At 43.2% G+C, this 22,825-nt stretch overlaps 1 protein-coding gene across 4 annotated transcripts in view; it reads left to right on the top strand.

The window, feature by feature from the left end:
- The window catches only part of LOC126456788 (trichohyalin), a 378,453-nt gene that overhangs the window by 124,036 nt on the left and 231,592 nt on the right, over positions 1-22,825 (top strand). For all 4 annotated transcript variants that reach the window (XM_050092572.1, XM_050092571.1, XM_050092573.1 and 1 more), the window contains exon 3: positions 11,626-11,742. In XM_050092572.1, coding sequence (XP_049948529.1) covers positions 11,626-11,742 — 117 coding nt within the window. The remainder of the gene's footprint in view (positions 1-11,625; positions 11,743-22,825) is intronic.

Here is a 22,825-nt window from a genome sequence, read left to right as displayed (position 1 = left end):
GACAAAAGTTCAAAAAATGTCCGACAGATGGTGCTTCATCTGATCAGAATAGCAATAATTAGCATAACAAAGTAAGACAAAGCAAAGATGATGTTCTTTACAGGAAATGCTCGATATGTCCACCATCATTCCTCAACAATATCTGTAGTCGAGGAATAATGTTGTGAATAGCACTGTAAATCATGTCCGGAGTTATGGTGAGGCATTGGCGTCGGATGTTGTCTTTCAGCATCCCTAGAGATGTCGATCGATCACGATACACTTGCGACTTCAGGTAACCCCAAAGCCAATAATCGCACGGACTGAGGTCTGGTTACCTGGCAGGCCAAGCATGACGAAAGTGGCGGCTGAGCACACGATCATCACCAAACGACGCGCGCAAGAGATCTTTCACGCGTCTAGCAATATGGGGTGGAGCGCCATCCTGCATAAACATCGTACGTTCCAGCAGGTGTTTATCAGCTAAGCTGGGGATGATGCAATTCTCTAACATATCGGCATACCTCTCACCCGTCACGGTAGCAGTTACAAAACCAGAATCATGCATTTCCTCGAAGAAAAAGGCCCTATAACGGTAGATGTGGTAAATCCAACCCATACCGTGACTTTCTCGTCGTGCAATGGAGTTTCCACGACAGTTCTAGGATTTTCGGTAGCCCAAATTCTGCAGTTGTGTGGCGTTGACAGACCCTCGGAGCGTGAAATGAGCTTCGTCGGTTCACAACACGTTACTCAACCAATCGTCATCTTCCGCCATCTCCTGAAACGCCCACACCGCAAATTCCCTCCGCTTCACTAAATCGCCGGGTAACAGTTCATGATGCCGATGGATTTTGTTTGGATAGCATCGGAGGGCACGCCTAAGTGCCAACCAAACAGTAGTGTATGGAATGCCGGTGCGACGTTCGACTACACGAGCGCTGACGTCCCCGTGCATAGACGAACCCGCTACTGTCTCTTCTTCCTGAACTGTCTCATCAGCATTATGCCTTGTGCTCGGTCGGCCACTAAGGGGTGTATCGTCTTAACAACCCGTGGCTTCGAACTTTGAAATCATTCTCGCTACAACTGCATTTGTTAACGGACGTTTACCCGTTCGAATCCCCTTCCTATGACGATAGGATCGTAACGCTGAACTAGCACATTCCCCATTCTGATAATACAGTTTCACTAAAAGCGCCTTTTCAGGTAAAGTCAACATGCTGCGACTGCTGGTGCATCTGATTCTCTCTCTCATTACAGCTCCTTTTATACACGATTGTCATGCGCAGTCACTGACGTTTTGCTGTCCAGCGCTGTCTGTCGGATGTTTTGTAACTTAGTTAGTTAGTTTTTTTTTTTGGTCTAATAAAACCTCATGTCAATCCCCTCCCCTAGTATGCCATCTATACTGTTACGAGCCAAGTTATTTTGTGCGCACTATACCTCCTGCTAAAGCCCTTAATAAGGTTTCTTCAAATCCCATTCACATATTCCGACCATGTTTTAGTTATGAATCAGAGCCATCTGTCCAGACATTCAGTAAACCCAATGGTGTGCAAGAACCCCCTCATTCATACTAAACCTCCACAAATGTCTTAGTTTAACTGTTGAGTCCGTAGATGGTGGTATAAGGGTCTACAGTATAACTGGCCATCCATTTCCATGTGAATTTTGCAATAATTAAGCCAGTCCGTCCTAGGACTGACTTAATGGGCTGCCGCTTAGGAATTCTTCCTACTTGCTGTGTGGAGATACAGTCGTAGTTTTTGTCTCCTTGCAGAGCTGTAGCAGTGCCGACAGATTCTGGAAGTACAATTCTGTTGTCAATGTTTTACGTAATGAAGCGGGAAGAAGTTTTTTTGCGCAAATAAATTTTTACACGGGATGCCATTATGGTGCAGTTATTTAACAAACACTGTAAAATGAACTTATTTACACCGATTACAAGCGAACTATTAACAGTACGAGAGCATAGTTTACCGCATGACTAGATCGAAAGGCATCCTACCATCGACTGCCGACTATGGCGCATAGTTCGTATAGGATGGTGCATCTTCGGTTATGCAAAAGTTATTCATTTATTTATTAATATCAACGTTTCCTGGGAATTGTAAAATCACTGAAAGGTAGTATTTATAACCCGTAGACTCCTCCTAGCGTCTGAGTGGCAAAAGGCAACTTTTGTTAGAAAATATTTATGAATAACAATTAATCGATTCGCGCCAGAACAAATGTACTTTCCCTCCGTATCTCTTTGTTGACTTCACGAGCGATTTCTGCATCGGCACCTCAACCCTCTTAAAGAGCCAAAAAAAAAAGAAAAAAAAATGGCTCTCTGCACTATGGGACTTAACATCTGTGGTCATCAGTCCCCTAGAACTTAGAACTACTTAAACCTAACTAACCTAAGGACATCACACACATCCATGCCCGAGGCAGGATTCGAACCCGCGACCGTAGCAGTCACGCGGTTCCGGACTGAGCGCCGAGAACCGCGAGACCACCGCGGCCGTCTTAAAGCGCCAGATGGCCAACAGCCTCTGCTAGCCAGCTCGCTTCCTACTCCGTACGTGCTACAGCGCAGAAAATGTTTAGCTGGTACCTGCCTCCCCACCCCCCACCTCTACCCCTCCCCAGTCATCAACATTAGCGATAACTGTCCTTTAGAAAGAAAAACAGTTTTCTTTGGACGTATTCATTTTTAAAATGACGAAAGGTAAATAATATTTTGTTTTGCTAGGCTTTTTTTAAATTATGGGTTAATGTATTAACGACACAATTGGTATTGCTTATTTTTAAGAAACTTTTTTTATAGAATTATGAAGCAATTCTTAGTGCATCGTGATGATACCAACAACTGCTTTTCAGAAAAGAAAGCTAATACGCACAATGAGAGCAGACTTGGTTACAAAACTTGCTTCCTTTGCACCATCCCTCTCCCTAGCGACGCTTGCTTCACCCACACCCTGCACCCATATTTAAAATCAACCAAGTTGGAATGCGTGCATTATACTTTCTGTTTGTAAGTTACTTGATTGCTGGACTTCCTTCTGAACTGGCAGAAATTAAAAGACTTCAGTCTTCCAATTCTTTGTATCTAATCACTAACAGTAATAATAATTATAATAATAATAATAATAATGTGTAGGCCATACAGCAGTTTAGTAGCCATTACATAATTACCATAGAGTTGGATTGTCAATTATTTCATTTATTGTTGTGAAGCGAATAATGAAGCAATTTCTGGTCTATTGCGGGAATTTTCATCAGATATTCAACTATATGTGATACATATGGCTCAATTTCACAGTCATATGGCGAAGGGTGGGAACACGTAATGCACTCACGTACATTGTCGAACTTGATCGTTTTGCTAGTGCAGATGTTATGGGTTGGGGAGGCATTATGTTGCCGGGGCGTACCGACCTCCACATCTTTGAATACGGCACACTCACCGCCAGCGTGTATTCCTGCCCCATGTGCGTCTTTTCAGGGGTGCATTAGGCCCTGACTTCCTTTTTATGGATAGCAGTGCGCGAACGCATCAAACTCCGAAGGTGGAGGAGCTGACGAAACGAGAGAATATTAGGCGAATGGACTGGTCTGCTCGTTCCTCCGACTTAAATCCCATTAAGTATGTGTGGGATGCGTTGGGGAGCCATATTGCGGCACGTCTACATGCACCAACGACCATCCGACAGTTGTCAGACGCTCTACCAAAAATATTCCTTACCTTAACGCGCGAGGTGTGGTCCCTCAGACCGCGCAAAAATTTGCGAACTCGCTCTCCAAGGTCAGTTCTGCCGGAATACTACTATACTCCCCCTACCTTACTTGAATTGCTCAGTCTAAAATGTTTTGTTGTTGGTTGCATTATCACCGTCTTTGTTCGTTGCTGACACATGCTACTGACATGTGTTGAGGTCTCCTAGACTGGGCCTCGTGAATTATGTACCTGTTTTCTTTAGCAGAGTACAAAATGTATTCACAGGAACTTGTTAGTTTTAACGAACGTAAGTTTGATAAATGGTTAGTCGGTGGATGGAGGAAGATGTCAGTGATATAGCTGAAAAAAGTAAATGAAAAAGACGACGATTTTGCAGTAGAGAATGATCACAGTTTTGCCAATGGAGGATCATTCAGAGGAAGAACTTCTCCAATAAACTACTTAAAGTGTTAGTTAAAATCAAGTGTCATCTGAATAGTGGCAAAGAAAAATATACATCACAGAATTGAATGACAATTTTGCTGTCTTTTTTACGAAATGAAAGCAATTTTTATGTGTAAGTTTAAACCCTGGAATTTATTTTTATGTAAAAGTTTACTTGCTACAGAGACATTACAATTTTGTAAAAATCAGTTCTCTGACAGTTCTTTTACGTGTATTATTTTTTTAAAAAATGACGCAACAGTATGCAATTTGTGTGATACAAAGCAAATTACTGCACGATTTATTTAGCGCAATAAAACCAACAAGGAGTATTTAAACAACACTTAAATAATTGTAAAAATTAATGTTATATAATTTAAATTTAAATTGTCAAATGATTTGCGTCAATCTCGGTTTAAATACACGGGTCTCAGAGACCCCAACTCGTAGTAAACCTTACAGAAAACTCACCTCGTGAGTTACGGGTTAAGAACGGTGTCCCGCATTTTGTAATGTCCAGCGGACCACCATAAATCGGGTGTCTTCAGTGTAATTATTGTCTTTGAGTAAAAGTGATATTTCTCTTCCTCTCATAGTGTATTTCTGTTAGTAACCTTCTGTACCATATAGTAGCAGTTCTTTCTATGTATGGTTTGAGTTTCACGTAGCTATGTTACTTGGCGGTGGTAATATGAGGGGAGAGTTTCTTTCGTCTGTAAGTTTTGCAGACCAGTATACTTCCTGAGGCTTGACTGCTCCGAGAAGATGCGGTAGCAGTACAAGAAAATTTTATTTTTAGGTAACATTGCCGAACAGGTTGTTAGCGGACCAATACATCACCTCGACGTGACACACGTTCTTTATTTGAAATTTTTATCCTCTTTTGTTTCATAGAATTTCATCTTGGCAACGCATGATCGGACTTGTTTTGCTTTGGTTGATCCTTTGTTTATCCGAAAACTTGTTTTTCAGTACTCTTTTGAGAAGCTATTGATTCTGAACGTCTGTTATTAGTCGAATTACTGGTCGTACTGGCATAACCTTCTAATACTAGGGGAGAGTCCTGCGGTATCAGCCGGCTTGAGTTTTTTGACTTAACCTTGTCTCTGTAGTGATTAATCGAAATATTAAGATACTATTCTCTTACCCGAAGACGTGCATGAATTGCACAGTGAAATGATTTTTATGTATACTACTTACTTACATCGTAAGTAAAAGAACTACAATTACAAGGCTTGTAGAAGTGTCTTGCAGTATCGGCCATTGTACTTTCTTTAACAATATCGGTTGTTAAATGCACGCTGCACTTGTACTTATTGAATAATAAAGTAACATATAAGCATGGGAACTTATTGTTACTATTTCAGCTCAGTTCATCAGTGTTTAGCTCACTTGGGGCCTGTTGAAACCTATAGCTCTTGGGAGACTCATAGATTCAGGCTTTCTTTGAGAGAGAGATCAGAATATCTCGACACGAAATGATAGTACGAGTAAAATTACTTTTCAGCAACCTTATTTTGTTTGTTGAACGGTTAAGGCACCTTCAGATGTTCAGCCAAAGCAAATTCATCTTGCAATAATTCCCTTGTATTGGGGGTCATGAATTTGGTAGCTAAATCGTCCATGTAATGCACTGGTTGCTTTTTCCATTTCTTCATCAAATGTGTTTTGAATCTGCCCATCTGACGAGTTAATGCTAGGAATTGCCGTGCGCTTAATTGCTATTATCCTGTATCCAAGTGGTTACTTGTTAATTTTAAAAAGGCAATCGAAATCTCTGCTAGCGGGAAGCAGCCTGATGTATTCCGAGAGCGTACGTTCCTAGAAGTATCAACAAATACACTGCTTCCTTCTACGCAATCTCGGGGAAAAGTCCATGAAGGGAAAATTTGAGATATTCGAGCCAACACCATTTGGGAGTGGAACAGGAGAAAGACCGGAGGAATCAGCGATATTGTATATCTTTGGCGTCTTAAGAATAGTGAAAGCAATGTGTTCTGCCTGCTACCGTTTGCCCTGCTATCAGATTAAAATGGCCTCACCTCACAGTCTTATGCTTTGTGGGCAGTGGTGGTATCAGGCTGCTTCCCTCTAGCAGAGATTTCGACTGCCTTTTAAAATTCATTATTGAAGGACTCTGGGGGAGACTACCGATCTCGAACACTCTCACAACTCAGATAAAACTGGATATTGATAACAATAAGAAATGCGAGGCAGTCTTATTATACAAAAGGTGGGAACTTGCCACTCCATAAATTTCGACAACACAGGTGATCCGAAGGCTAGTGGTGGACCAAGTCAAAAGTACGTGAAAACACACAAAATACAAAATAAATAATGATAACTAGTCCAGTACCTATAGAGAGTGTTGATGCAGTATTGTAGAGAAGAATCTGCGGGATTTAAATCACAAACGAGGGTAATGGGGCATCAGTATGCACATACTTAGAGCACGCAACAGGGATTACCGCTCTAGCATTGCAGACACCGTGACGCTAATTCCCCTACATCTACATCAACATTTATACTCCGCAAGCCACCCAACGGTGTGTGGCGGAGGGCACTTTACGTGCCACTGTTATTACCTCCCTTTCCTGTTCCAATCGCGTATGGTTCGCGGGACGAACGACTGCCGGAAGGCCTCCGTGCGCGCTAGAAGCAATATATTCGATAACTCATCCAGAAACGCACCCTCTCGAAACCTGGACAGCAAGCTACACCGCGATGCAGAGCGCCTCGCTTGCAGAATCTGTCACTTGAGTTTGCTAAACATCTCCGTAACGCTATCACGCTTACCAAATAACCCTGTGACGAAACGCACCGCTCTTCTTTGGATCTTCTCTATCTCCTCTGTCAACCCGACCTGGTGCTGATCCCACACTGATGAGCAATACTCAAGTATAGGGTCGAACGAGTGTTTTGTAAGCCACCTCCTTTGTTGATGGACTACATTTTTAAGGACTCTCCCAGTGAATCTCAACCTGGCACCCGCCTTACCAAAAATTAATTTTATATGATCATTCCACTTCAAATCGTTCCGTACGCATACTCCCCGATATTTTACAGAAGTAACTGCTACCAGTGTTTGCACCGCTATCGTATTATCATACAATAAAGGATTCTTCTTTCTATGTATTCGTAATACTTTACATTTGTCTAAGTTAAGGGTCAGTTACCACTCCCTACACCAAGTGCCCATCCGCTGCAGTTTTCTAATGCTGCAACTTCTCTGTATACTACAGCATCATCCGCGAAAAGCCGCATGGAACTTCCGACACTATCTACTAGGTCATTTGTATGTATTGTGAAAAGCAATGGTCCCATAACACTCCCCTGTGGCACGCCAGAGGTTACTTTACCGTCTGTAGACGTCTCTCCATTGAGAACAACATGCTGTGTTCTGTTTGCTAAAAACTCTTCAATCCAGCCACACAGCTGGTCTGATATTCCGTAGGCTCTTACTTTGTTTATCAGGCGACAGTGCGGAACTGTATCGAACGCCCTCCGGAAGTCAAGGAAAATGGCATCTAACTGGGAGCCTGTTTCTAATATTTTCTGCGTCTCATGAGCAAATAAAGCGAGTTGGGTCTCACACGATCGCTGTTTCCGGAATCCATGTTGATTCCTACAGAGTAGATTTTGGGTTTCCAGAAACGACATGATACGCTAGCAAAAAACATGTTCTAAAATTCTCCCCTAGAACGTAGAACTAATTAAACCTAACTAACCTAAGGACATCACACAACACCCAGTCATCACGAGGCAGAGAAAATCTCTGACCCCGCCGGGAATCGAACCGGGGAACCCGGGCGTGGGAAGCGAGAACGCTACCGCACGACCACGAGCTGCGGACTCTGGTTCTTGCATACGGTTGTCATTGAAAGGGAGACATGGATTTAGTGGGGAAGTGGAGCGGCCTAGTTGTACACTGAAAGTCGAACACTCCTGATCACAAAAATTTATTAATTTTCAGTAGCCCAACAACCCTTTTTACACATTGACTGAACAGTCAACAGCGTGCCCTAGCATTTCATTTATTTTGCAAAAGACAAGTGTTAGTCCCTTGCTTTATTTAAGATTTCAACAATCAGTAGTTGAACAACCTCCACCGAACAAGTTGCATTTCAATCCTTTATGTTGAAACGAAAAAACTCAGACAATACTAGAAGACACTTTCACAATAATCTATAAACTAACAATTCCAGAGGACACTTGCTATCAAATTTCCACAAGATAAATCAGGCTACCAAAAGCATTTACGAGAGTTTTCGATAACATAATTTAACCAAAGCTCACGCAGAAAATGATCAGCTTAATTTCTCATACGATCATTTACAGTTAGTTAACCAAAGGAAATTCAGTTTACCAAGAACAGTTACCAACATAATAACCTGAGAGCTCTCCACTATTTCTGGGAATCACTACAGTGTGCCGATATACACAGTCGTCAAACAAGAAAAATTCCAGTGTACTATATAACCGTACACAGTGAGACGTTACAATAACAGAAAAGACAACCTTTTGGCAAAGTACCATGTACAGACTAACCTTACTTAAAGTTTCTCAACATCTACCCACCCCTCGGACCGGTCCGGCCTTTATACTACTCGTACTACACTTCTCAGTCCTGACTACCAGAAGAACAAGTCCTTCACGACCAATACAGCAGGTTGCAGTTCGTGCCTTATTTCCACCAAACCAAATCAACTTCATTGTTACCGGTGTCCATATGTCTCCCCCTCTTAGAAGATCAGCATCACAACACAGTTCTACGAGGTTCGAGAACAAGATCACTTCATCGGATGAAACCGAAACGAGTCCTCTCGTTTTCAGTGCCCAAAAGTTTCAAAAGTTCCAAAAGCGACGTACTATCTTTCTACACAAGATGGCTACATGGCGTGCCGTTTTCTTCCTCCGAACCAGCGAAAATATGTACAAGGGGCCTTTCTTCACACACCCGCGCTCCCAGCAGCCTCGCCAATACCGTCCACTCGCTAGCCGTTACGCTCGTTCCCCCGTCGCAGGTTCGAGTCCTCCCTCGGGCATGGGTGCGTGTGTTGTCCTTAGCGTAAGTTAGTTTTCAGTTAGATTAAGTAGTGTGTAAGCCTAGGGACCGATGATCTCAGCAATTTGGTCCCATAGGAGCTTACTGTTGTGGATTGGCAAGAGAGCCAACCCTGTATGAGAGGAAGCCGAAAGGCACGCTTTTTAGCTCACGCAGGCTGGCGTGAGGTCTGGAACAGGTCAAGGAAATTAGACTAGCAAAAAAGGACGTAGCTGTGGAATACTTAACTTTAATCCATAAATGGTGAACATCACTCTTGACGGTACATGTTTTACAGCATCAATAGAAACTGGTAATGGCGCCTTGCTAGGTCGTAGCAAATGACGTAGCTGAAGGCTATGCTAACTATCGCCTCGGCAAATGAGAGCGTATTTTGTTAGTGAACCATCGCTAGCAAAGTCGGCTGTACAACTGGGCGAGTGCTAGGAAGTCTCTCTAGACCTGCCGTGTGGCGGCGCTGGGTCTGCAATCACTGATAGTGGCGACACGCGGGTCCGACGTATACTAACGGACTGCGGCCGATTTAAAGGCTACCACCTAGCAAGTGTGGTGTCTGGCGGTGGCACCACACTTACCATCACAAATTTCCATTAAGCTCGCAAACCGTTCCTGCGCGCGGGGGGAGGGGTTTGACATGCTTGCCCACACGCACTGCCTCTCTCGCTGGCGTCGCACGCCTCATCCATACCACCAAAGACATTCCATGAAGACAAACCAGTCAGTCGCTCCCAGCGGAAATCCGGAACCATCTAATATGATTCACTTACGTTCTCTCTAGATGGCACTCACAGACCTGCACAAATATTCAATTTTCTATCTGCAGGATTTGAAACAATTCTTACAGAACGTTTTATTCCTATTTTAGTTACATAGACACTGATATGGATTGATTGGGAGTATCCAAAATGTTCACCAATTGCGATTGATCATTTCTCATTGTGTTACCTATCTGTATCCTACACTGAAGCGCCAAAGAAACTGGTATAGGCATGCGTATTCAAATACAAAGATATGTAAACAGGCAGAATACGGCGCTGCGGTCGGCAGCGCCTTTATAAGACAACAAATGTCTGACGCAGTTGTTAGATCGGTTACTGCCCCTACAACAGCAAGTTATTAAGATTTAAGTGAGTTTGAACGTGGTGTTATAGTCGGCGCACGAGCGATAGGACACATCATCTCCGATGTAGCGATGAAGTGGGGATTTTCCCGTACGACCATTTCACGAGTGTACCTTGAATATCAGGAATCGGGTAAAACATCATATCTCCGACATCGCCGCGGCCGGAAAAAGATCCTGCAAGAACGGGACCAACGACAACTTAAGATAATCGTTCAGTGTGTCAGAAGTGCAACCCTTCCGCAAATTGCTGCGGATTTCAGTGTTGGGCCATCAAAAAGTGTCACCGTGCGAACCATTCAACGGAACATAATCGATATGGGCTTTTGGAGCCGAAGGCTCACTCGTGTAGCCCTAATGACTGCACGACACAAAGCTTTACGTCTCGCCTGGGCCCGCCAACACCGACATTGGACTGTTGATGACTGGAAAAATGTTGCCTGTTCGAAAGAGTCTCGTTTCAAACTGTATCGAGCGTATGGATGTGTACGGTTGTGGAGACAACCTCATGAATCCATGGACGCTGCACGTCAGTAGGGGACTGTTCAAGCTGGTGGAGGCTGTGTAATGGTGTGGGGCGTATGTAGTTGGAGTGATATGCGACCCCTGATACGTCTAGATACGACTCTGACAGGTGGCACATGCGTAAGCATCCCGTCTGATCATCTGAATACATTCATGTCCATTGGGCAATTCCAGCAGGACAATGCGACACATCACACTCCAGAATTGCTACAGAGTGGCTCGAGGACTCTCCTGAAATTAAACACTTCCGCTGACCACCAAACGTCCCAGATATGAACAATATTGAGCATATCTGGAATGCCTTGCAACGTGCTGTTCAGAAGACATCTCCACCCCCTCGCATTCTTACGGTTTTATGGACAGCCCTGCAGGATTGATGCTGTCAGGATCCAGCATTGCTTCAGACATTAGTCGAGTCCATGCCACGTCGTGTTGAAACACTTCTGCGTGCTCACGGGGGCCTTACACGATATTAGGCAGGTGTCCCAGTTTCTATGGCTCTTCAGTGTATGGTAATTTTTTGTCTTGTTTGCCCGTTTGAGCATACTTTGAATGTAAAATCTGTCTTTTATTAAGCCTTTGTAATTTCTCACAGAGATACAACTTAAACTAATGTATACTCGGAATTGTCAAGAGAAACTGTAGTGTAACGTTTCCAATGCTGAGATGCTGTATGGACACGTTCCGAGAGCCAATAAATTTGAAAAAAAGTTAGATGTAGATGCAGTGTTGTGTAGTTGGCTGGGGCGCTTGGTGAGGTGTGTCCTCTCGTTTGTGTTGCAGAGACTACAAGGAGCACGGCGGTCGCGGTCGGGAGCAGTCGGACTCGCTGCGCCGCGACGAGGCGACGTCGTCGTCGCCGAGTCTGAGCAGCTGGGCCACCAGCTCGTCGCCTTCACGGTCAGTGTCCGCCGAGGCGTTGATCGACGCGCCCCTCTCTCCGAACGCCATCAGTAGACTAGTCAGAACCTCCTCGCCTCTCGCATACAGGTAGACGTTGCCACCCCGCCGCATCCCGTCCTGCACCCGCCGTCGCGACGACCCAGCGTCGCCGACGAGTAACCGACCCTCCTAATACACCAGCGCTCACTACAGTCCAGTAACAGTGGCACCTTCCTGCACGTTCAGAGCAGTTAGTTTCTGTCTGGGCAGCGCACGCGGATTGGTGGTGGTTCTGTAGCTGAGAGTGCACTACCATGCGTTAGGCGCATGAACACACCAGTCAGGAACTTAATCACCCTGAGCAGACATCACACCGATACGGTGGAACCTCGCTTATTTGGCCCTTATTCTCCAGATCATCCGTATCGTGTTTTTTTTTTAAATATTATTTTTGATCAGATAGTATAGGTTGCCAATGGCCTTGCCTCAGTGGTCAGACTGGGGTTACACTTGGATGGATGATCGTCAGGGTCTGTCGAGCGCTGTTGGCCAATTGACGAGCTACTTGGTTGAGGTGTCACGGCTCTGGACACGAAAACTGACAACGGCCGGGGGAGCTGACCACGTATCCCCTCAATATCCCCATCCAGTGACGCCTATCGGTTGAGGATTACACGGTAGTTGGTCGGCACCGACGGAGAGAGTATTGGTTAAATAAACAAACCTATGGTTATTGCACTTGTATCCTGAAGGTATCAGGGATAAAATACAAGGAACTGAAGGTTACCCACAACTTATACAGAAACCAGATAAGAGTCTAAGGACATGAAAGGGAAACAGTACTTACGAAAGGAGAGAGACATGACTACAACCTATCGCTGACGTTAATCAGTCTGTAGACATAAATCTGTGAAGCAAACCAAGGAAAAACTAAGAAGGGGCTCAAGGTGCAGGGTGAAGAAATTAAAACTTGAGGATTGCTAGTGGCATTGTAATTCTGTCAGGGACAGCAAAGTATGTAGAAGAGTAGTTAAACGGAGTGGGTAGTGTATGAAAAAATATTACAAGCTGAACACGAACAAAAGTAAACCATGGCCAGTGGACCATACTGTACGAAATTTCGAGGGTAACAGGGATAAAATACAGGGCGCGAAAGGTGATTTACATCTTGTAGTACAGAAACCAGATTGAAAAGGGAATAAGACAGGGTTGTAGCCTACCCGCGGTGTTATTCAAATGGTACATTGAGCAAATGGTAAAGAAAACCAAGGAATAGTTTAGAAAGGAAATTAAAGTTCAAGAGGAAGGATTAAAGACTGTAAGGTTTGCCGTTGACGTTTTGAACCTTTGAGAGACGGCAAACGACTAGGAAGAGCAGTTGAGTGGAATGGATAGCGTCTTGAAAATAAATTGTTAGTTGAATATCAACAAAACTAAAACAAGTCTAACGGAATGAAGTCGAATTAAATTAGGTGGTGCTAAGGTAATGAAATGAGACACTAGAAGCGTTAGATGTGATTTGCTGTTTGGGCACCCGCAGAGCGGATAATAAATGCAGAACGGCAACAGCAAGAAAAGCATTTCTGAAAAAGAGAAATTTCTTAACATCGAGTTTAAATTTAAATGGTAGGAAATACTTTCTGATGATATTTGTCGTGACTGTAGCCTTGTACCGGAGTGAAATGTGAACTGTAAAGAATTAAGAGAAGTAGGGAATAGAATGTTTTGAGATGTGGTGCTGAAGGAGAATGTTAAAGATTAGCTGTGTAGAACCAGTAACTAATGATGGAGAAATGAACTGATTAGGGAAAAAAAGGAATTTATGGCATTGTTTGAGTAAAGTAAGGTCTCGATTGATCGACACAATCGGAAACATCAAGGACGCATGAATTTAGTATTGGAGGGAAGTGTGCGGGATAAAAATAGTAGAGGGAGACCGACGGATGAATAGAGTGTCCATCTTCAAAAGGATGTAGGTTGCAGTAGTTATTTGGAGATGCAGAGATTTGCACAGGATAGACTAGTATGGAGAGCTGCATCACACCAATCTTTGGACTGAAGTACACGACAGTAACAAACGGCTTTTTTATCATTCCGTCAACATGACTGCAGGGTTGGATGTTGATTTCTCCAATCGACACCTCGATTAATTAATATGCTGCAGAAACAAATGTTTTGATGAAAGCGGCTGGCAAATATCCTCAGTCGCCCTCCACTCCAGTCTGACGTTCGAGCGAGTGGAGTGTACCGTAATTGGCGTCTGGCACGTACCTACAGAGTCGTTTTTACTGACTTTAATTACAGCGATCAGTGTCAAGTTTGCGCTTTCGATCATCACTGAAAAGGTTCCCTAAGCCTACATGCCAGTCCCTTTGTGCTGTAACCGCGTCGTGCTTTTGTAGCAGGGGCATGTGGCCTCTGGTTTCATAATCACAAATTCGCCAACTTTGAGCGACAATGATTCGTACGCGTTTAAGATACAATGAGAATCTATTAATAAGCACACACCGCCCAGTTATTAAAGAACAATGTAATAATAGCCGCCCTATCCCACAATTTGCTTAGTGAAGATTCTACTATTATACAAATTTTCAAAAAAATGCTGCAATTGTTCTCCAGAAGTACTTCGCTATTTATGATCGAGGCAATATAATGCACAAATGTACATAATCATATACAGCTGAAGTACCATTTGTTTTACGTCAGGGTAAGCATGTCTACATAAATTTGTAATGACCATCCCGTGCTGCTAGAAGATGTGTACTTGCTCAGAGAGAGAACTGCGCCCATCTATAACGGTTCTGTGTTCATTCCTTTTTTTTTTTTTGTCTTGTGTTCGTGTTCAATCTGTGATTTGTTGTGGCATTGTCTTCCATTTCTTGCACCTGGAAGTGTTTGTCATTAAGATGATTCACGCAAATGCTTTTGCTAATAATAGCAAATGCTACTCATGTGTTATAAATGTTTTTTATTACATACTGTCTTGTGTAAATATTTAATTATGTTAAATACCACTGTTTTATCTGACGTGTACAGATTGGATGTAATTAAAATAACGGTGTGGAAGCATTCCTTCAGGGCACTGGCTGAAAATTCAAAGCACTGAAAATAATCTGCTAGATAATGATTGATGTCAGCGCTTTCTGATCGCCGAGGGTTTACACTGATGTGTGTGCGTGTATGCTAATGCTATGTTTTAACACCCTAATTTGTGCCCATGTCTACATGCGTGGTGTGTGTGTATGTGTGTGTGTTTGTGTGTGTCCGTGTGAAAGAATAAAGAGAGAGAGAGAATGTGTGCGGCGGATGATGCAATTTGTCTTGCCTATCTTAAGGCTCGTGAAATACACTCTTAGATAACCGATGAGCCCGCATCTCGTGGTCGTGCGGTAGCGTTCTCGCTTCCCACGCCCGGGTTCCCGGGTTCGATTCCCGGCGGGGTTAGGGATTTTCTCTGCCTCGTGATGGCTGGGTGTTGTGTGCTGTCGTTAGGTTTAAGTAGTTCTAAGTTCTAGGGGACTGATGACCATAGATGTTAAGTCCCATAGTGCGCAGAGCCATTTGAACCATAACCGATGCGCCACGAAAGTATTATCCGAATGAGGCGGAAATCGGAATATGTGATATAAGCGTTCAGACAAATAAATAACTACAATTTCAGAAAAATGGATGATTTATTCAAGAGAAAGAGTTTCACAATTTGGGCACGTCAGTAATGCGTTAATCCACCTATGGCTCTTATGCAAGCAGTTATTCGGCTTGCCACTGATTGATAGAGTCATTGGATGTCCTCCTGACGAATACCGTGCCAAATTCTGTCCAATCTCCATGAAGGGATTGTAATGCGTACACGAGTACACCGTATATAAAATTAGATACGTCTGTTATTTTACAGTTGATGACTTACAGGTGCTGGGGTGATTTTCATCATAGAAACAGGGGAAGCAATAATTTTATCGGTCTACTGCTCACGTTATTAACGCCGCATGTGTACAATTACACGGCTGTTTTTAAGTTTCTATAGATAAACAAACTTGGTTTACATCCATAAAAGATTCTTCTTCATTACGCGGTTGCTTAGCAAACCACGCAAAACGCAAAATTTCGCCAGGTATTCGCAAGTACAGCTGGTGATGTACGAGTGGAATGGAATGTAGTTTGACGCAGTCTTCTCCGAGGTAAAAATGAATCTAACGGAGTCCTGTGTGCTTTAATTACAACAGCTTCTTGAAACGTCAAGTGGAGACCCTCTTGGACGCTGTAAATATAATCCTTTCATGGAAATTTATTTGCAATCTCAAATTTTTCTTTGCCTTTCCTTTCTATGCCTCTTATGAAAATATTAATAAATACAATACAGGTTGTTTCCGCAAGAGCTTGCAAAAATGTAACAGGACATAGAGGATGCTCCACTCAACAATTTGAGGTAGGGAACTTCGAGTCGGAAAAGTCAGCTTAACAAGATCATAGAAATAAATTCACAGTACTGTCTACTTTTTTATTTACATTAGTTACAGTTAACTGTTGATACCGGCCCCAGATCGAATCCGTCCGGCGGATTAACGACGACGGCTGGTGTGCTGGCCAGCCTGGGTGTGGTTTTTAGGCGGTTATCCACATCCTACTAGGTGATTACCGGGCTGGTCCCCACGACCCGCCTCAGTTACACGACTCGCAGATATTTGAAACGCATTGACACTATATCACGATTTACACTAGACGCAGACAGCTGGGGTACACTAATTCCGTCCCGGGGGGTATGGGGTGGCGGCAGAAAGGGCATCCGGCCACCCCTTACAAATAACCATGCCAAATCCGTACTTAACCCTGCCGACCCTGCGCACGATGCGGGATAAAGGCAGTAGCACAAGAAAGAAAAGAAAGACAGTTAACCGTTAATACCATCTCTGACACAATGAACGTACCATTTGTACTGTATCTTACAAAATATGCTGAAACTGACGGCGATCAACCTCAACGCAAGCATGGTATCGCCGAGCAAGAGTCTGGCGAACCCTGACAAATATCCCTGGTGTGTTTCGAATCACAACATAGGCAGCTACAAATCTGGCAACTAATTCCATCTCCGCATCCACTGGGGTCTCATACACAAGTGACTTTAGATATCACCATAGGGTAGGGTGTCCATTCGTCCCTTTTTTTACCAAAATGTCCCGCTGTCCCGAAAGTTTTTATGGGGACGCTCAAATGTCCCGTTTTTTTCTGATTCCACTTGGTTAGAGTATTTTACGATACTGGTTGTTTGACTTGCTATTAACTGCTCAATTATTTACGCTAGGAAACGTGTGATGACTTTTAGCATACCCCAAACATGTACCGAACTGTCAACAATCGCAAGTATTTTTAAACGCACTTTAGGTTACGAATAACAGCGAAGATTCTTCTCTTCTAAGTCGATCCACTGAATCCGTCCTTTCGGTCCAGAGATACTCTACACCACTAATACTTGCTCTCTGGCTTTCATCACCTCACTGTTAATGTTTTGCACTGTGCAATCACTGTTTCATTACGCCAAAACGAAAGTGTAATTTTAACAGCAATATAAAAAGCAAGTTTCCTTTTATCACTGGTAGTGGAGAAACTGTAGAATGTACGTTGTGCGGATCAAAATTTGCTATTGATCATGGTGTAAGGTCTGACATTGTGAATCACATTAAGGCTAAGAAACATCGCATGAGTGATCAAACGAAAAGAGCAAACAAATGCGTGAGTGACTACTATGTAAACTTAAAATCAGTAGCAGAAATGGATAGGCAGTTGGCAGCACAAGAAGCTACGTTTGCATACCACAGTGCAATGCATAGCCATAGCTTTAAGTCAATGGACTGTACAACAGCAGTTGTTAAAAAACTTTTCAATCTTAAATTCACATGTGGACACACAAAATGTAATGCAATCATTTCAAATGTTATTGCACCGTATGCAGCTCAGCAGGTTTTAAATGAACCGAAAAGTGCTCGATTCATTTCTGTAATGATTGATACATCGAATCATCTGGATTTGAAGTTGGTTCCTCTCCTTATCAGGTATTTTCACCCTGAAAATGGCATCACAGTGAAAGTGCTCGAATTGCTTAATTTAGCTGGAGAAACTTCAGATTTACTTCAGAATTATGTGCTGGAGGTTTTAAAGAAATATGATCTTGAGGGAAAGGTGATTGTAGTTTCTGCAGACAACACTAACACCAATTTTGGTGGCAAGCAGAGGAAAGGAAAAAAAAACAATTTGTTCTATAAACTGCAACAGATTACAGTGAATAATATAGTAGGTGTTGGCTGTCCAGCACATGTGGTGCACAATTCCTTACAAACTGGCCAGATTGCCTACCCATCGACTGCCAATTAATTGTAAACAAAATCTACTAGCATTTCCACATATGTACAGTAAGGGTTGAATCTCTGAAGTAATTCTGTAAGTTTACTGAACTTGTATACAAAACTGTACTTGGGCACAGCAAGACAAGGTGGCTATCTCTGCTACCAGCATTGGAAAGAACTGTAGATATTTCCTGCTTTGAAATCATATTTCATTTCCCTTGATAAGTGTCCTGTTATCCTCAAACAATTCTTTGATAACCTTGTGTCTATTGTTCTTCTACATTTTCTTGCTAGCCAGCTAAAACCTTTCTCCACAACAATTAAATGTATTGAGAAACAAGAAATCACAATAGTGGAAGTTTATCAAGAAATAATCAAATAATTGGGCAAATTGCAATGTAGAAAATCTGAAGGTTTCCCACATCCTTTGTACACGAGACTCTAAGGAAGCTGGAAGAAGAGGGTGAAGTTACTGTAGAACAATTTCATATTTATGCTGACATCTTCTGTGACTCTTGCATTGAGTATATTAAAGATTGGTGTTTACCATTTCTCACGCCTTTTAAAGCATTTGACTGGGGTAATACTGAAAAGGAGCAGCTACAGTAAAGGATATTCAGGACTGTTGTGTTTTTGTTAAAAGTATTGTACCAAATTTTCCTGTTGATGAAGACGAACTGTTTGATGAATTTTCATGTGCACAGAACTTCATAAAAAGTGAAGAGGGAGACAAAGAAAGTGTTAGTGCAACGTGGTGTAAAATATTTGCTTATTTCAAAAGTAAAAACATTAACATGAAAAACATGGTTCATTTGGTGGAGTTTTGTCTGGCAATTCCTGGGTCAAATGCTGCTCTAGAACGTGTATTTTCGTTAGTGAACTCTTTGTGGTCAGATGAAAAAACCAGAATGAAAGTTGGAACAGTGAGGGCCTTGCTCATTGTCAAAACACACTTTAATGGTGTATCGTGTACTGACTTTTATGATACAATTTCAAATGAATGTGCACTTCTTGATAAAGTACATAAAAGTGAAAAGTACGGTGATAGTGTGGCAGCATACTTGTAAAAAGTTATTTGGGGACATCTGAGTGCACGTTTTAAAGGTAAACTTGTATGTGTATTAAATTAGTCTATACAATATTTATGTCCCGTTTTTTTCCATCGTTGTCCCAGGTTTTTCTCTAATTTATTTTAAATGTCCCCTTTTTCAATGAAAATGAAATGGACACTCTACCATAGGGAATAATGAAGGTGATTCAGATCAGGCGATATCGCAGGCCATGGAATAGGATCTCGCCTTCAAATCCAACGATCAGGAAATATTTCCTAGTAATCAGGCTCGCCCTCCTCGTTTCCTTTCATGAAATAAAGAATGTACATGTAAATAAACAGCAAAGTACACGTAAACTTGTACGCATGTTAGTTTTAAATAAGCTGGAAAACAATAATGCTGTTCAAATGGTTCAAATGGCTCTGAGCACTATGGGACTTAACATCTTAGGTCATCAGTCCCCTAGAACTTAGAACTACTTAAACCTAACTAACCTAAGGACATCACACACATCCATGCCCGAGGCAGGAGTCGAACCTGCGACCGTAGCAGTCCCGCGGTTCCGGACTGCAGCGTCTAGAACCGCAAGACCACCGCGGCCGGCAATAATGCTGTAAAATGCGGTAGACTAAACAGTTAAGCTGTCCTCTCCGACTCCAGATTCCTTACCTCAAATTGTTCAGTGGAGCATTCTCGATGTCCAGTTACATTTTTGCACGCTCTTACGAAAACATCCTGTATATTGAGCAATGTCTTGGTTTATTTGCAGTGTAACATAAATATTGGATATATAAAAAAGTTTCCGCATATGTACTCGACTCCATGGCGCTCGGATTACCTACCTATAATCTTCCCGCTGCGCCAATTACTGCCTGGAAATTACGATAACCTTAATGTCGCATGCCTCGCCTGATCCACCCCAAAAAGAAGCTGTTTTTCTATCTGAACGCTTGGCCATCTGAAGCTCCCACTGGTGTCGCTTTCATTTCTGACCAAGCCTGGCATATATCATAAATGTCGACCAGTAGGCGCACTCGCGTTGTTAAGAGTCCTAATATCTCAAACCACCAGAGCAGCATTATTATCATGAATAACAATGTCAACAGGCCACGATCTTGCTGCTGTCAAATTCCAACAGGTAGCTGGTAAACATGTCTCCTTATTACCTAACACGATCTCCTCACAATCAACCAACATTCGTATGCGCATTCTGAATGAGGAACATGCTGTGAAATCTTTCATTATATGTAGAAAGAAGACACTACTACCTACTTTGCACGTTCGCACTGAAATGCTAATCGTTTGCATATCGAAGCATTTGGAGCACTTCACGCCAGTTTGACGTTTGTTGCAGGTCACTTTCATGGTGGTAAAATTTTAGTGATGAGCATTGTGGTGCAGTAATTTGCAGCTGTGAATCCAGCCGCAAGTAGTAAAGGAGGTCACAGAACGTTAAGCGAAAGTACTGCTATTGACGATGCCATTAGGAATGTCACAAGCTAATGCGTTCGTCGTTCTGCTGTTGACTGGCGGGGTTGCACCTGTAGTGACGACATATTGCGCAAGACGCTCATGCAAAAGCGTGCCCACCAGCTGCGCGCTTGCCAGATGCACTTTGGAGACCGCTCTAATTTCTCACAGACGTGTATCTCTTGCGCAACGTAAACGACCTGCAGGAGTCTGCGGTAAACTATTCCTCGGTATTTAATTCATTGTGCACTATCTGATCAAAAGTATCCGGACACCTATTATTGGGTATTAATATGGAGTGTTTCCACTCTTCATGGCGGATCGAATTCTGCTGGGGACAGTTTCAGTGAGGTATCTGCCTGTAGAGGAAAGCAGCCCAGTCTTCCTCAAGAGCCGAATCAGAGAAGGTAGTGATGTTAGGGATGTCTCGAGCGAAGGCGGCATTAACACATTCCAAAGGTGGTCCATTGGGTTTGGGACTCGAATGTGAGCTGGCCACTCCATTACAGGAATGTTATTGTCCACAAACCAGTGCCTAGCAGGTGCTGCTTTGTGACTGGTTGTACTATCATGCTGATACAAACATTAGTCGAGAATATACTAGGGTTTGTCAAAGCGGGGGTTGCGACCAGTGTTTAGTGATGGGAACAACCGAATGAAAACAATCGATTCAGTCGGTTATTCGAAAACAGTCGCCTTATTCGGTTATGGTTTTTCATATTTGTTGGATTATTCATTCTATCTTTTGCGCGAAACCAGCCAGTGGTAGCAACCAAATGAAAACAATCGATTTAGTTGGTTGCTGTTGTTGTGTATCTGTTGGACTATTGCCGGCCGGGGTGGCCGAACGGTTCTAGGCGCTACAGTCTGGAACCGCGCTACTGCTACGGTCGCAGGTTCGAATCCTGCCTCGGGCATGGATGTGTGTGATGTCCTTAGGTTAGTTAGGTTTAAGTAGTTCTAAGTTCTAGGGGACTGATGACCTCAGAAGGTAAGTCCCACAGTCTCACAGAGCTCAGAGACATATATATATATTGGCTATTCACTCATTTGTTTCATTCGAGCTAAACCATTCTGTGAGTGGAACAGAATGAAAACATGCGACACAATTCGATGTGGTTTGGCGCATTGACTGAATTAGCCAATCTTGCGTTTCTAGTGAAATAAGTTTTTAGTTTTCTGTCAGCTGGAAATTTGGAAATTTGTGGTAAGGTCTTATGGGACCAAACTACTAAGGTCATCGGTCCCTAAGCTTACGCACTACTTAATCTGACTTAGACTAACTTAATCTAAGGACAACACACACATCTATCCCCTCCAGACTAACTTACGCTAAGGACAACATACACACCCATGCCCGTTGGAGGACTCGAACCTCCGACGGGGGGAGCCGCCCGGACCGTGACAAGACACCTGAGACCGCGCGGCTACCCCGCGTGACTGTGAGTTGGACCAAGTGTTTGTTCTTTCTATTGAAATAACTCCTTAGTGTTTTATTTGAGTGACCTATCCATTCATTCTTCTGAGTGAAACCAGTCCGTAGTACTTCCATCAGTTTTGCCAAAGCAGTGTTGTTTAACTGTGATACACATATAAGACGTACGCCAAAGTTAAATTGCCTTATGACTGATCAGCCAGAATATTATGACCACCGACCTACTATGGATATAAACTTGTCCAGGCGATAGCAGCGTCACCTGGCGAGGAATGGCTGCTAGTCAGACACACGCACGGTGCATGTAGTATCAGTGAGCGTGCTGTCCGTGTGTGGAATGGGAAAGGATCGCAATCTATCTGAGTTTGACCGAGGGAAAAGAGTGACAGTCCGGAGGCTCGGAGCGAGCATTTCGGAAACTGCACGACTTGTCGAGTATTCGAGGAGTGCTGTGTTGAATGTCTTCAACACGCGATGAAACCACGTCCAGACGTCGTGTGTTGGGCGGCCACCCCTCATTACGGATGTCGGAGTCGTAGGCTGGGCAGACTGGTGAAACAGGACAGGCGGCGAACTGTGTCGGAATTAACATCAGACGAACTGTGTCCGAACTAACATCAGACGAACGCTGGGCAGAGTACAAATGTGTCTGAATACACAGTGCGCTGAACACTTCTAACCATGGGCCTCCGCAGCCGACGACCCATGCATGTGTTCATGTTAACACCACGACATCGGCAACTACGACTGAAATGAGCACGTGACCATCGGCACTGAACGCTGCCGCAGTGGCAGAGCGTTGCATG

This window comes from Schistocerca serialis, chromosome 2 (genome assembly GCF_023864345.2).
Source record: "Schistocerca serialis cubense isolate TAMUIC-IGC-003099 chromosome 2, iqSchSeri2.2, whole genome shotgun sequence".
NCBI lineage: Eukaryota > Metazoa > Arthropoda > Insecta > Orthoptera > Acrididae > Schistocerca > Schistocerca serialis.
The sequence above is the reverse complement of the archived record's forward strand: the minus strand, read 5'-3'. Positions and strand labels throughout refer to the sequence as shown.